This window comes from Chionomys nivalis, chromosome 6, assembly GCF_950005125.1.
Source record: "Chionomys nivalis chromosome 6, mChiNiv1.1, whole genome shotgun sequence".
Taxonomy (NCBI): domain Eukaryota; kingdom Metazoa; phylum Chordata; class Mammalia; order Rodentia; family Cricetidae; genus Chionomys; species Chionomys nivalis.
In genome coordinates this window covers 13,576,388-13,592,491 of record NC_080091.1, presented here as the reverse complement: position 1 = coordinate 13,592,491, position 16,104 = coordinate 13,576,388, and the positions used below count along the sequence as shown (strand labels likewise).

The 16,104-nt window shown below is 44.9% G+C and overlaps 1 protein-coding gene across 4 annotated transcripts in view; it reads right to left on the bottom strand.

Annotated features, from left to right (window-relative positions):
• Positions 1 to 16,104, bottom strand: part of Sptbn1 (spectrin beta, non-erythrocytic 1) — a 169,624-nt gene that overhangs the window by 88,741 nt on the left and 64,779 nt on the right. The window contains exon 1 of one of the 4 annotated variants that reach the window (XM_057771285.1): positions 10,184 to 10,307. The exons of the other annotated variants lie outside the window; for them this stretch is intronic. Coding sequence (XP_057627268.1) covers positions 10,184 to 10,292 — 109 coding nt within the window. The 5' untranslated portion in view covers positions 10,293 to 10,307. Of the gene's footprint in view, positions 1 to 10,183; positions 10,308 to 16,104 lie in introns of those variants that run through there. 4 annotated transcript variants of the gene reach the window in all.

Genomic DNA, 16,104 nt, shown 5'->3' with positions numbered 1-16,104 from the left:
ACAAAGACAAGCTGAAAACATCTGCCAGGATTCACAGAATAATCGCGTGAAGAGCTTAAGATAGAATGTGAAGTAAAATGTAAAAAAGGCACACTAAATTAATTTGGTTACAATGTGCATGTGATATGAAGACTATGGAAAGTTAAATTTGCTGCACTTTCAAATTTCACGTAACTATTTCACTTTCATTTGTTTTGAGAATACAGTAACACTGATAATGTTTATGTTAAACATGCTAGGAGAACACAAAGGAGCGACTAGAAATTTAACTCTGTCCTTTAATCACCCTCAATACTGCTTTTGAAAAACCATCAGCTGGGCTGGGCAGATCACTCAACACCTGCCACAAGCCCAGCTACTGGATTTCAATTCCCCTTATACAGTAGAATAACAAATAACTCACTCTGTAAGTTGTCTTATGACCTCCATATGCATAGTGCGGCATACACACACACACACACACACAGAGAGAGAGAGAGAGAGAGAGAGAGAGAGAGAGAGAGAGAGAGAGAGAGAACCACGACCCGCGTAACTTAGTCACTTCCTAATGGCTGTTGCTTCTGCCTATGCCCTCCCATTAGGGAGGGTCTGGAGAGGTGTCAGTCAACACTTTGAGTAACTTAACTCTTCCAGCCCCTTTCTAAAAAAATAAGCAACTAACAAATAAAATATATACTTAATATATTTCAAATACACTAACAACAAAACCTGAAGGTACCACTAGGTAAGTCTGGTATGCAAGAAAACTGTACATAGTTTAACCAACTGTAAGAACAGCAACATTAAATAAATATAAAATCACCATACAAGGCTAGGGTGCAAACAAGAATCACTGTACAACACAAGGAATATTTCTGATTAATTAAAAAAAATAGTCTAGAGCTGGAGAGACAGTTCAACAGTTAAAAGCACTTGCTGGGGCTGGAGAGACGGCTCAGTCATTAAGAGTACTGACTGCTCTTTCAGGACCTGGGTTCAAATTCCCAGCACCCACATGGCAGCTCACAACTGTCTGTAACTCCAAGATCTGACACCCTCACACAGACATACAAGCAGGCAAAACACCACAGCACATAAAGAAAAAAGCCAAAACAAAAAACAAACAAACAAACAAAAAAAACTTGTGGGTCTAGCAGAGTACGCAGGTTCAATTGCCAGCACCCACATGGTAGCTGACAACCACCCATAGTTCCAAGGGCTCCAACAGGCACACATGTGGCACACATACATGCACGCAAGCAAAACAGTCGCACACCTAACAACAAATCTTTAAGAAGCAGTTATGGCTTGAGTCCAGTTCACTGAACACCATATAAAACTTTTGAAGGAATTTAGACAATTCTGGCCCAGAATAATTTTTTTACTTATCTTTTATATTATGTGTATAAATGTTTTGCCTACATCTCTGTATGAGTAGCAGATGTGTGCCAAGTACCTGAGGAGCTCCTAAGTGAGCATCATATTCCCCTGAACTGAGGGTAGACGGTTGTGGGCCACCATGTGGGAGCTAGGAACTCAACTCAGGTTCGATGCCAAGAGTACTTTCAACTGCTGACTCATCTCTCCGGCCCCAGAGTAATTCTGTAATTCTTCACTAATACCAAGGGGTAACACTTTTTTTTTTTTTAAAAAAACCTCACCAATTTCTCTAACTTCAGAATTAAAAAGCTTAAAATTTCCAGTCAAACTCTGCTATGACTTACAAAGCTAACAGCTACCCAATCTTTTTTTTTTTAATCCTTTATTTTGTCCTTGGGTGGTCAAGCATATCTTTAATCCCAACACTTAGGTGACAGAGGCAGGCAGGCAAATCTTTTTAAGTTTGAGGCCAGCCTGGCCTACAAAGTGAGTTCTACCAAGCCAGCTACCTCAAAATAAATAAACAAAAATTAAGTTTATAAAAATCCTTTAATCTCCTAAAGAAATATTGAACTTTAACTAGTACACATTTGGTCAGATCACTTTTGTAATCTTTTGTAGTTAAACAATATAGCTAAGCAAACAAAACTGTGTACAACATTAACTATATGTGAAAAAACAAACTTCAAACTTGGAGGTCATGCCCTTTCCAGGGCTTTATCACCCTCTGATCCAGGAGGCCATTTCCAAGACTGCTTCTTCAGAAGCTTGAAAGTGCATAAAAACCTCCTGAGGATCTGGTTAAGGGGTTCTGAGCCAGCAGGTCTGGGGTGGGCCTGAGCGGCTGCAGTTCTAACAATTGGAAATCATTTACAGAGTCCCACAGCAAGGTTCTCCAAGGTTCCGAGAGCCTCGGAGTCCAAACTTCAAAGAAGCTGCACAGTTTCTAGATGCGGCATCCCAAAAAATGCAATGTCGACTGGCTGCCTGCCTCCTCTTAGGATTGACTTTTCAAAACAAGGCCTGAAACTACCTTTATATTTAAGACAAACAAAATCCAATGCGATGCGGCGGCTCAACACTCCCCGTCTCTTTCTCTTTCTCCCTCGGCACTCTAGGAACCAGAGTACAGACAGATCTGTTGGTCAGCTCAGGCTGCACCTTACCCACACATCTTCCAACCAGAAGACCACAGCTCAGAGAAAAGCAGGCCATCAGCAAACGTGTTCACAATAAGAAACCAGAAAACAAGCGCTGCATTTTATTTATTTATTTATTTATTTTTTTTTTTTGGTTTTTCGAGACAGGGTTTCTCTGTGGTTTTGGAGCCTGTCCTGGAACTAGCTTTGTAGACCAGGCTGGTCTCGAACTCACAGAGATCCGCCTGCCTCTGCCTCCCAAGTGCTGGGATTAAAGGCGTGCGCCACCATCGCCCGGCTCAAGCACTGCATTTTAAAGTCAGCTTTATTCTACTTTTTTCCTGACTAGGATTCTTCTTGCTTCTACTTAAAGTGCCCCAGCCTGACCTACTAGTAAGCTTCAAGTGGCAAGTTCTGTGCACTCATTAGATGGTTTAGAACTGCAAAATTTTTTAATTAAACTGACCTGGCAAAGACTAGAAACATGCTTATTTAGAATGCCCGTATTCGTGTCCACAACTTTTGACTTTATTTTTTTATGGCTGGACCTCAGAGTCATTCGTGAAGTAGTCATGGAAGGAGAAGAGTAGCAAACTCTGAGAACCGCTGGCGTCTTATATCTGTCTGGGTTGATGCAGTGGGATTCCAGCATGACGGACTTACAGCTGCCAAGGGAAAGCTGTGATCTGCGTCATTTTCCAGCACAGAAAGCTAAAACCTTAACAACCCTGGAGTCAGGAGAACACTGACTTTTTTTTATTTAACTTTTATTTCATGTTATGTGCAATGGCATCAGATCCCCTGGAACTGGAGTTACAGAGAGTCGCGGCGAGCTGCCCTGTGGTGCTGGTGACTGAACCAGGGCCACCTGAAGAGCAGCCAGTGCTCTTAATCACGGAGCCATCTCTCCAGCCAGCGCTGGAATTCTCACAGTCTGTTGGCACTTTTTTTTGTTTTGTTTTGTTTTTTGGGGACAGGATTTCCGTGTAGCTTAAATTTTCTTTAAAGGGAAATATAACAGTGAAGACAACGGCAAGCTTTGTGCTGCTGATAGCACCCGCACATTTCTTGGGAAACTTGGAAGACGGCGGCACTTGCTGTCCACACCACCCTGGTAAAGTAAAGCTTGGAAGCTACTTTAAGAAGGAGCTAAGCCCAGATCTTCAGACATCAATCAGAGCAGGGTTGTGGCCAGGTTCTACCTACCACCTTTCCAAGTTGCTAGGATTTTTGTTCCTGAGGTTAAATCTAACAGGCTATGTGTTGGGAACATAGAGTCATCCTCAGAGCCTAGACATCCTATTATCTTGAGCTCACTCAGTAGGAGAATGGGGTAACTGACCCCATACGGAAGACGGAGTGATGCAGGCTCGCAGTTAAGTGGCTTCCTTAAATCCAGCAGGATTGAACTCACTCCTGACTAGCTAAATGCCTTTTCCCTTATTATACAATTTTCTTCTAAATATATCCCCCGCCCCCAAGTTTTCATTTCTCAGTAGAAAATCGGATTTGAACGCCTGCATTTGAACAGAAGCAACTGGAGGCAGGCGCACAGAGTACCTAGCAAGTTAGTTAAAAACACTTACGGTTGGGAAGCGCCAGAGTTCCAGCTTCACAAAGCTTAGAACTTGAGAATTTATATTTCTAGCAAGTTCCCAAGACGTGTTGTTACTATTGATTGACGGTCCTCATCTTGCAGCCTCCATCTCTTTGAACAAGGTGGTCCACGCTCTTAGCAGATACTCAGTGCTCCTCTGTGTGAAGGGAGAGTCTACGAGGGGCCAGCTCGATCGCCGGCTCCCAGGTGGGAAACTGAGGGAACTAACCGCGCTGAAGCTGCAAGGTGACCTGTGCAAATCACAGCGGAGTGACCACAGGCTGCGAGTTTACATTTCAGGGGAGAGAAACCAAACAGGGGTTTTGACTTTCCTTCTCTGTGGGAAAGCCAGCGTGTCTGAACTAAACCTCTAAGTAATGACCTAGCTCGTGAGGTGATTCCCAGTGAAAGGAACTAAGTGGAGGGTCCGAAGGGAGGAAAAAAGGTCAGGCAGGGTTACAGCGTTCTGCAGAATGGAGCACCAGGCACAGGACGGGGGATGATACTTTGACGTATGTGCTAATGAAATCACATCCTAAGTTTTTGCGGAGCCAGCTCTTACTTCCTAGGCCTGACTTTGAGGAAGGTGTGAGGCGCTATGGAAAGTCATGAAGAGACAAAGCAGCACCTGAGCTGAGAGCAGACCTTCTTGGGCACGGGATGAGACAAGAGGCAGCAGTGTGGAACAGTCTTCCAGACCTTCCCCAGCTTTCCATAAAGCAGAAGAGCACGGTCTCCTTGCTGCACTTTGCCATGAAGACACCCAGCACCTTGCTTTGCTACATAACTGGACTCAAGGGATCCTGTCAGCAGCCTGCCTAAACACTGCCCTTCAGGACCGCAGCAGTCTGGCGTCCCCTTGACGACCTCAACTGGAATCGGAGCAGCTCTCTGCACACACTAACAACTCACACCTAGCCCATACACTGGTGGTACTACAGGAGGGTTGTCAAATTTGGAGTCGAAAACCTGAATTCTGAAGAGCTAGCCTCATTCTGACTAGCTAAAAACAATCGCTTCTGTCTTTATAAAGAGCAACTGAATATCTGCCCCACAGGATTACTTGTACTAAGGAAATGTACATTTATTTGGAATTTACTAAGTAGCTCTCTCACTGAGTACTCTAAAAAACTCTATTAAGCATGATGATACATATTAAAGTTAAGTGCTATGACAATAATTACATAAAACACATCATTCAAAAACAGGGTGGAGTTACAAATCTATTAGGGCTTAATTCTGAGAAGAAACTGGTGAAAGGTTTAATCTGATTCGATGACTTGCCCCACAAAGTTGTCCTCCCCACAGAAAGAATATATCAAGCTTCATAAAATCCATAAAATGTTCTCATATAAATCCTGCCCCAACCCTCCTCAAAAAAAAAAAAAAAAAAATTGCTGCTGGAAGAGGCTTGCTGCTTTGGTAGAGAAAGGATCAGGTTTGGGTAACTCTTGTTCCAGCAGATGTAACACCCTCTCTGGCTTCCACGGATATTCCATACATGAGGGCCATTTGCACTTACACACATACAAGAAAAACACACTTGCTGGGCAGTGGTAGCACACGCCTTTAATCCCAGCACAAGGGAGGCAGAGGCAGGCGGATCTCTATTGAGTTTGAGACCAGCTTGGTCTACAAAGTGAGTTCCAGGATAGCCAGGGCTTCACAGAGACACCCTGCCTCAAAAAACTAATAAACAAACTACAAACAAACACTTGGGTCTGGAGAGTTGGCTCAGAGGTCCAAAGCACTTGCTGCTCTTGTAGAGGACCAGATTTAGCCCCTATCCACTATAGGGAGGCTCACAGCCACCTCCAAGTCCAGGTCCAGGGGATCCGACACTCTCTTCTAACATCCGAGGACCTGAGGCACCGTGATGTATATGCACACATGCAGGTAAAACATTCATACAGAAAATAAATCTTAAAAAAAAATATCACATCATCAATCCTGCTCACATTATAATAGGAAATATCGAACATTTCTCTTGAAAAACTTAATGTAGACTATCTTCCCAGCAAGCAAATCTAGACTAAAAAAAATTTCTTTCCCTAAGGCTAATAAAATTAGGTAAAGCAAATATTTTAAGTCATACAGCAAACTGAAAGGTTTACTAAAAACTTATGAGTAAATATTCTTCTCTGTTCTATGGTGGTGGGGGGGCACACGCCTTTAATCCTAGCATGGGGAGACAGAGGCAGAAGGATCTCTGAGTTCAAGGCGAATCTAGTCTAGACAGAGTTCCAGGTCAGCTAGGAATACACAGAGAAACCTTGCCTTGAAAAATAAAGAAATAGATAAACAGGTAGATAAGTAAATATTCTTTATGACTCATGGGTATAAAATCATTACTGTTCTTTCTCTGAGAGCTAAGAAATTAAAATAGTCAGGCATGGTGGTGGACGCCTGTAATCCCAACATTTGAAAAGTCAAAACACGATGAGAAATTTAAGGTCAGACTCAGTTACATAGTGAGTTTGAGACCAGCGTGGATTGTATAAATCCCTATCTTGAAAATGGTGGCTCAGCCGTAGAGACGGGAGACAGGGAATTGAGGGCTGGCCAAACAACTCAGTAGGTAAAGGAGCCTGTTGAGCAAGGCTGAAGTGAGTTCAATGCTCAGGGTGCATGTATAAGGCTGAAGGAGGTGTGCCGCTCCCAAGAGCAATCCTATGACCTTCATACATGTATCACGCACACATACAGCATAAGTAATCAAATTACTTTTTAGATTTAAGAGACTGGGAAGACAGCCGAATGGTTAGACTGCTTGCTACTTTTTCAGAGGACTGGAGTTCAGTTCCCACCTATTACTGGGTGGGCCACTACAACCTGTAATTTGACCTCCAGGGAATCTGATGCTCTCTTCTCACCTCCAAGGGCACATTCACACACGCGAGCGAGCACACACTCACACACAAACACGCACGAAATTCAAAAGCAACTCTCAGCATATAATGAACATAGAAATGAACTCCTGTGGTCTGAAGTTCATCATTCTCCTTCTTCATACTGGGAGCCCTTCTAGGGCAAACTCCTCAAACCAGAAGCTCCAGAAAGCACTTCTCCAGAAAGGGGCTGACCAGAGAGCAAGGTGCAAAGAAGACAACAAACTTATTTTCATCTAGATCCTGCCTTTGCTTCAACCTCATTGCCACGGCCAAGGGATCAGTGCTCCGGGGTGAAAGGCCTAGAGGAGTTAGAAGAGAAAGGCCCCTAGACAAGGCCATTTACAGGAATCCCTGAAAGCCATGCTGTAATTTTTCTTCTACAATAAGCACATGAAAACACTGTAGGAGAGTAACACGGCAGAGTATTCTCCCACGAGGACTAAAGCTGGCAGACGGGACACTGGAGGAAAGGTATCATGAACTTTTCTGTTAACTAGTTTTCTAAGCATTGGAGCTGAATTCAATTGTTTCAACATTCCTCCCTTATCTAGAAAACAACAAGAAAACAAATACAATTTTATAACACACTGATTGACCTGAAGAAAGTGATCATTTAATTCAGCAGGTAGAAAAATTAAAGAAAGCTGCGTACTGGAGGCTAAGTTTAGAGGTCAGGAGTTGAAGACACTAACCTCTCTTATGCCATGATAAAAACAAACAAACAAACCAGCAAAACAAAACCAGTATCTCTCAGTATTGTTCCTTAGACCAATGAGGTGTTTTTCCCCCACACTTATTCACAGGCCCATAAATCTCTACACACTATGTTATCTCAACAGACCAGATTCCTCTTATATCAGACGGCTGCTAGCGGAGCAAACCCAATCAACCGCATCCAGCAAAAAATAGAGCAACATCATACTTCCACGAAATGAAAGCACTCCCCAGCCACTGATGCTAAATATATAAATTCTACAGAAAGCATAAAAAGAAACAAGGACACCACCAACAAAACATACCATACACTGGGAGGCAAGAACTAAGGTCACACCAGGAGTAAGACAGACTCCTACATCAGCACAGAGAATCTACGTTATCATAAATAATGTCTACAAGAACTACAAATATTAGACCACCACACTAAAGGCTAAGAGCAGAGAAAGGTTTTTATCAACATCCTCTGAAGGATTAAACCACAATCTCTTTTATTCCTCACTAGGACACTGTCAGAAGTTAGTGATCCTGTGACCCATCCTATTTGAAAGTTAATTCACCCTTTCTCAGTTCCTCAACACAGGTGGTTTTCTGTTGTAGAAATACCAACACTAAACTTACGCAACTCAAAACCACAGTACTTAAAAATAAAGCTATCCGGAGCAAAAGCAGGGGACAAAGGTCATTTCTAAAAAAAATTATGTATTTACCACCCAACTTAATGTTCACCACTTTTATGAGATTTCCTTGAGGAAAAAACACGTGGACCAAAATATCCAGGGCATTTGTGTAATTTTTTTAAAAAAACTGTTTCCTTGTCCAGAGAGGACAGTTAAGACATTTCCTGTGAGCAAGCCCCACCCTGCTGGGTGAGCAGTTTACAACCACACTTAACCCTTTTAGAATAACAGCCTTTTGTTCAGGGTGGGTCTGGGAGAGCATTCCACCCAACACTATCTTTCTTATATTTTCCACGGCTGGACGTTTTTTCTGAAACTACATAACATGGACAGGCTAGAGACTAATGAAGGGTTTCAGACTGAATCCCACAGGAGCTTCTCCTGAGCCCAGGCCGGAGGGAAAAGGAAGCATTCTGGGCTCCTCGGATTCTAGAAGTGTAAGGCTCCTAAAGAATCTAGAAAATGAATGTTTTCTATTTCACTACTTGTAAGCTCCCTCACCTAAGTTTTCAAAAGAAGAAAATTCCACCTTCAAAGATTCAAGGAGTTGTGACCAAAGAGTTGATTCCTTACCATTAAGGACCTACCTATCTCTTAGGTGACTGCTGAAGGAATACCATCTAGCAAATGTTTAAAATTACACCCGGTTCCGCCTCATTAAAAATAAAAAAAAACCCAAAACAACAACAACAACAAAAACCAATGCTGTCAACTACTTCAGGAGACAAGCAAACCAATGAATGAAATGTACCACCCTTCCCAACAAACCAGGGCCAAACTGCTTGCTTCCTTACATCCTGGAAGGAAGCACACTGAGGCCACAGAGTTAAAATCAGAAACAGTCTTCTAATATTCTTTACCGTCCTAGAGCTATTCCTGCCCATTACATGACACTAAAGGCTTCCAAGTACAAGCTCTGCTTTTAGCTACAAACTTTTTTCCCCCCTCACATATAGGCAGAGTTGCTGACCAAGGCCTGCTGGCTGGTCAGAGCCGGCCCAGGGCTATACAGGCAGAAACACAGCACGCTTATTCCATTGCCAGAATCCGGGTCTCCATAAAAACGCGTGCAGTAAAATACTGGATGTATTCAATCTTTGGAGTCTGGCACAGACTCCAGAAAGTACCTGTAGTTGATCCAAGTCATCAACCCATAGCCCTGGAATAACAATAAGTGGCTTTTATTATGAATTACACAGCCCACCAAACTGATGGGAAAGCTCTCCCCCAACACAATACGTCAAGAGTTAAAATTAGGCTTGGAACTAAAACTGTAATTTACCTAAGACTTAAGAACAAAAAGACCACTCCCTCTTCCCCTTTGCTATTGTTCTAGTGAACTGGGTCGGGGCAGTGCACTTTACACCTTTAAGTGCTCCCGGAGGTAAGAGACTGGGGGTAGGGAGTTAAAGAGGCGGGCTGGAGCCAAATACATACTAATGAATCTATTAACATTAATCTCCTAAAATCCGAAGGGTGTGTTTTTCTGCATGTGTGTGTGTGTGTGTGTGTGTGTGTGTGTGTACGTACAACTGAAGGTGAGATACCTGACAACTAGAGCCTAGAACCAAAAGGGATTGGAGAGGAAGACTCCAAATGGTGGCTGGCTAGTCTAGAGTCTGGAGTACTGTGAGCAACTGCTTCCTTTACTGCCTCAATGAGGTTCTCACAGCCAACCTGAGGCTGTGTGACTGCTATCTCCACTGGGGTCACAACCATATGGCAGAAATAAAGCTTCAGAAAGCACCAGGATCCCTTCCGAACACCCCCAAGCAGGCCTGGCCTTTGGCAGAGAGGACTTACCTTGGAGTTGTTTGAACCTCCCTTCCAGTTGGTTGTAGTTGTAAGGCACCTGTCCAGTGTAGGCCGGGGACAGCGGCCCGGAGATGCTGGACGTTCTCTGCAATTCCATTATGCCTGACCTACCGTCCAGGCCGGCTGCACAGTAGGAATCCGCTCCGGCCCCCTCCTACCCCCATCCAACTCCAAGCAGCTTCCGCGGCTCCGCTCCCGCCCAGGAGAAAGGGCTGGACCTCAAGCCAGTCGCATTCCGGTCGGTCGGAAATGGGTGCAGCGTGATCTGATAGAAAGTTGGCTGCAGAGTCCACCTTAGACCGGTCGAGTTACCACCCCAACATCTAATCCCCTATGGATTTCCTTCCTTGTGTGGCCCTTGCCTGGAAGCTAGAAATAAATTTCCCGGGAGGGAGGCGGGAGGAGGAAGAAGGGAAAGAAGGAAGGAGGCACGATCCTACTGGAAAATATTTTAAATATGGCCAACCCTAAGCACGCTGCACTCCTGCTCGTAGAGCAGCGCACACCTCCCTCCCGCCCGCTCGCTGCCGGTTTGTAATTTAATCGGGAGCTGCGGTGAGCTGCGCGGTGATGTCACCTGATTAGCATAACAGCAATGTGGAGGAAACGCAGGCCGAATAGCGCGGAGGGCGCACGCAGGCCGACCCTGCAGACCCAGACCCGTGCGGCCAGGCCCCACAAAGCTGCTGGAATTACAACGTTTTGTTGAGAGGCCCCGCCTAACGGAAAAGTCAGCGATTACTATCATTTGAAAAGGGATGCAGGGCCCAGAGGCGGGTCGGAGCTCCGCAGCCCCAGCCGCTGTGCACCTGGGCGCCGGCAGCCACGGCGCGGGCGCCAACCGCGAGTGCGGCCCAGCTAGGCGCCACCGTAAGTCAAACAAAGTCAGTCTGGGCACCCTGCAGGATACAGCCCGCAGAAAGGAGAGCTAGGCCCGCCGGAGACTCTCCTCCGCAGACAAGCTGCCATTACTGCATTACATTTCCGAGGTGATGAGCCCTGTTTGTAACTCTATGCAAGGGAGGTTTATCAGGGCACCGCGGTGCAAAGCATTGTGGGAGGAAGGTACACAGGTAAACACCTCCCAGAATCCCCTACCCTGAGAACTTTACATTCCTGTGGAAGAGAACAGCAATCGCCTTTAAATTGAACTTTGATTTGTTTACCGACACCTCTAAACTTTTGGTTCTTCCTAGCTGCTTCTCTCACCCACGTCTACCAAAAAGAAATCCTAGGTAGAAAATAACGTGATCAAAATGTATCGGCAGGAAATAACTGGCTCTGGTTCTATCCTCTTCCCACCTTTCCCCTCACACAACAACTGGCAGTTAAACTTGGCGTTTCCAGCTTGAAACCCGGTAGCAATCACAGCACAAGGTAATTTTCAGCGCACTGATGCTCGGGTTAAGCTAACCTGGTCTGCACATAAATTCCAGGCCATTCAGCACTACACTGCAAGATCCAAATTCAAAAATTCCTTCCTAAAGGCCACCAGTGTGCACCGAAGAGGTAGCCCGAACCTCGCTTTAGTTCACAAGATGATGCATCCTGACCAGGGCCAAAGAGAATGGCAAGCCTGCTAACCACCCACTCCTCAGCAGTCCCAGCTTCTTTTAGCAACAGAACTGTGTTTTTAATAATCACATTGTCAACTTTTGGCTCCCAAGGCAGGTCCAACTGAAAGACATTTTTACATTCAAGATGAAGAACATTCTAAAGCCCTCCTGTTTCTGTCAGTGAAACTGAAGCTAGACAAGACAGCAAAACGCCAGGTTTTGGAAGGCACTCTTGGTCTAAGATTCTCAAAGCCTAACTTTGGAGACAGTCAAGCTTCCTCATTACCCCATTGTCTTATAAGAAACCTTGGACTCTCAATCTCAGCTGTTACAAAAGCTGAATGTATGTAGTTTTCGAAGGTCACCTCTCCTTACTCTCTCTCCCATCACATCAAAACTATAAAGTACAATGGGGATTATTTCAAGGGGGGAATCTTTATTTCAAGGGGTCCTACTTCACTGTTAAATATGCCAACGATATGAAGAGTCACTCTCTGTCCAGCTATAGCACTGAAAACGAGGTTACAAAGTGATCTGCCCGCTAATAACATTTTCTTTTTTTCTTTTCTTTTTTTAAATTTTAACCCACTTAGGGAAGAACTTGTGAGTCCACACTCAGTTATCATCCTCATAGGCTCTCTGGTATGGGGAAGTGCATTAAGTGAGCTTTCTAATTAGCCAGGTTACATGCAGTGTAATGGAAAGGCGAGTCATGGTATAGTCACACCCAATCCTAAGAGCTGAGCTAAACCACACAGAGTGAATGGACCTAAGTACCAGAAAGAAAGGTGTTGAGGCCGAAGAAGGGTTCAGTAACCCCACAGGAACATCCATTTGGTGGGACGGGGCCAAGCAAGCATGGGACACAACTCTGCAGGCCCACCTGACCACCTCTGGGTGGTCAGCAGCTGGGAGAAAATCGAGGCTAGCCGGAGACATGACTTCCACTATCAGTTGGGCTGCGTTTATAGCACTCCAAATGTGCAAGGTCCCCACATTATTTTTTAGAGGATTCAAAATAACCGGGAGAGTTGCTGGACAAATAGCAATGGACAAATTACAGGCAAACAGTCGAATACTAAAGAATGCATGAGGAGTCCAGAGAAGAAGGAGGCCACACCTAGTTCGGAAGCACCCCAGGATACAATGGCATCTGGACTTGTCCCTGGAACCCTGGCAGAGAGCATCACCCTAGAGAAAGGATGAAGCATCCTTATGTAACTGTCAGAGGATAGAACAGGCGATGTGGCTGGCGAGCGGAAGCACAAAGGAGCTGTCGGTTTGAAAGAGAAGCACGCAAACAAGCTAGAATCAAGCACGGGCTTGGAGAATGTTGAAACAGAGGAGAATCTTGAGCCAGAGGAGAACAGCATCTACCCTGTGCTCCAGCAGTGATTACCTTGGTAGATAAGAGAGACTGAAGGCAACAAGTCACCTGGGTGATTGCTGCAACTGCCCAGGTCAAAGGAGCTATGAGGGTGTGGCAATACGGCTAAAAAGGAACGGACTGACGTAAGAGTTCACCTGAAGAACTTTGGTAACTAATCGAATGTGGGACGTTCAAAGGATAGTCAAGAAAGCTTGGCGTTAGAGCTGGCTGGGGGGTATAAAAAAGGAATGATGAGCATTCCCTTCTGGCAGGCCAACTCGGGGTCATCTGCAACACCACAGGTGACATGTCCACAGTGGTCGAGGATGCAGAAGGAGAGGTCAAAGCTGCAGATACACTCTGGAGCACAGAGGCAACAGTTGATTTAGTGGGGTTACACCGAGGAAGGGAGGAATAAAGCAAGCAGCTAAGGAGGGTCTGGGGAAAGATACAGCCTTGGGAAGAAGAAAACAGTGGGTGACCGTAGCTATAGCTCAGGTGTACTTCTGTCTATACTCAGGGGTGCTAGACTCTACCCCCAACACGGCCAAAAATGGAAAGAAAACCACCAGTACATATACATACAGAATGAAAATCCAAAAAGGGAGACACCCAAGGAGGAGGAAAGGGACAGCATCACATGTTACCAAAGGGACTGGGAAATGAGGCAGACAGTAGGCCAGGGGTGGATCAGACCAATGGGTCAGAACCAGCAAAAGTCTGGTTACCCGAAGGAATAAAGAGAAGAGGTGACACATACTTGTAAATGACATCAGAGAGCCAGGCAAAGAGATCCAGGGCCCAGGTAAGCCTAATGTCTGCAGAAGTTTCAGCCAGCCCTAAGTTGGCACAGGTAGAGGAAATGGAGAAGATGGCTCAAGGGCGGAGCCATCAGCCTTAGCCAAGAGGAGGCAGAGCTTTGATCAGGGAAAGGATGATGTCAAGAGGAAAAGAACTTACGGGAACCTTTGCTATACCCGAATGAAGCAAAAGGCCCAAGGTCTAGTCCACAGCTTTATTTACAGTGACCTCAGAAGTAATATCCCCGAGATATTAGTTAGGACTAATGCAGGGAATGTGGCACGCCAAAGGGGACATTAAAGAGAAGAGTTTTCAGAATATTTACCCATCTTTCTAACAAAGTGTACAATTTTAGTTCATCTCATTTTTTCCCCTCATCTAAACAGTGCCATCGCTCACCCAGGTCTGATAAATGGCTGTGCCTGCCTTCTAACTGCAGCAGTTTCCAAGGTGAAGCACAGACAGCTATGGTTGCAAGGCAGCTACAGGAAGAAAACAACTCAAGCCTCACACAAGCGGCGTCTGTGAGAAAGGGTATAGCCAAGTTTGTGCAGTGATCTGTAGACAGAAGCAACAAGAAGCAATGGGGTATTAATTAGTAAGAAATTAGAAGAAGGGCATTTGGTGCAAAGGCTCATCCAAGTGCCACCAAGAAACTTCCTAATTTTGTGCATTGGCATCTACCAAGAAAGGTTGATGCCAATGCAGTCTTTATCCATAAACCAAACAGGTTAGAATATACAGTCATAAAAATTGCTGTATATCCTAAAAGTATTCCTATGTGACATGAGGGCCCAAGTTTGGGCTGAATGTCATAGCTTCAGTCTCAATGACCGGTCCTCATATGCAATGAATGATCCTGTGGTGGTTTAAATGAGGAGAGCCTGATAGGCTCAGAGATTTGACTGCTTGGTCCCTAGGTGGCAGAATTGTTTAGGAAGGACTGTGGGGTGTGGTCTTGTTGGAGGGAGTGTGACACTGGAGGGTGGCTTTGAGGTTTCAAAAGGCTAAGCCATTCCTCTCTCTCTCTCTCTCTCTCTCTCTCTCTCTCTCTCTCTCTCTCTCTCTCTCTCTCTCATCCTTGTGGATCAGATGTGATCTCTCAGCTACTGTTCCAGCACCCTGCCTGCCTGCCATGTTCCCACTCTCCAATGATGGCCATGGAGTTACCCTTTAGAACTCTAAGCTAAAAAAAAAAAAAAAAAAAACTCTGAGTTTCCTTGGTCACAGTGTCTCTTAACAGCAATAAAAAGGTAACTAAGACAGTCATAAAGCCACCATCAAACCGTGTAGCTTACGGGCTGGGTGCATGCGTGACGTTCACTTTTAATCCAGCACTTAGGATACAGTGGAGGTAGATTTCTGTGAGTCTGAGACCACCCTGGTCAACACAGAGTTCCAGGCCAGACAGAGTGACAGAGTGAGACCCTATCTCAAAACCTGAGAAACAAAAGTTTCACGTCTATTTTCTCACGTGACTGACCCTATGGTGGTCTCCATACATACAGCACATAGGGTTGCATAGCTAGTGAGTAGCAGAGCCAACAGGTCCATGCCCAGGCTGACTGAGTCAGTACACTCTCCGGATCTTCATTTCTTCAGAACTCTTAGTCTATCTCATCGACTAAGTAATGGTCTCTAAGCTTTTTAGAAAAACTGGAAGGCTATAGCAAGGTAAGTCTAAAATCCGTGCGTCTCCACACACAAACCTCCACCACATCGGCTTTAGGTCAGAGTTCGACACATTCTTTACTAGTTCACACAAAACTTGCTACTTTGAGAGCTCTGTTGTGAATGGGATTTGTTTTATTTGGTTTTGTTCCTCTTTTCATACTTGATGGATCTGCACACTAAGATTCTGCAGGGTTTAGTTCATACGCTGTGAATGAGAACACAGGCGGTGAGATTAAGCCTCTGCTCTGGGAGCCTTTGTGCTGTCCTGGGGTGGGGAGATAAATGCTTTTCCTGCATCACACAAACTTGAAAGGGTAAACTCTGGATGCTCATTTCCTGAAAGTCCAAACATTAACAAGACTGAAGATGTCCGGGAGAGGATGGCCAAATGCTAGATTGTGACAGGCGTTTGTACACATCTAATCCCAGGATTTAGAAAACCAACCCCAGAGCTGAAAGAGAGAGTAAGAAAATGAGGTTTCACATAAACAGTTTGGCTGAATTCTTTG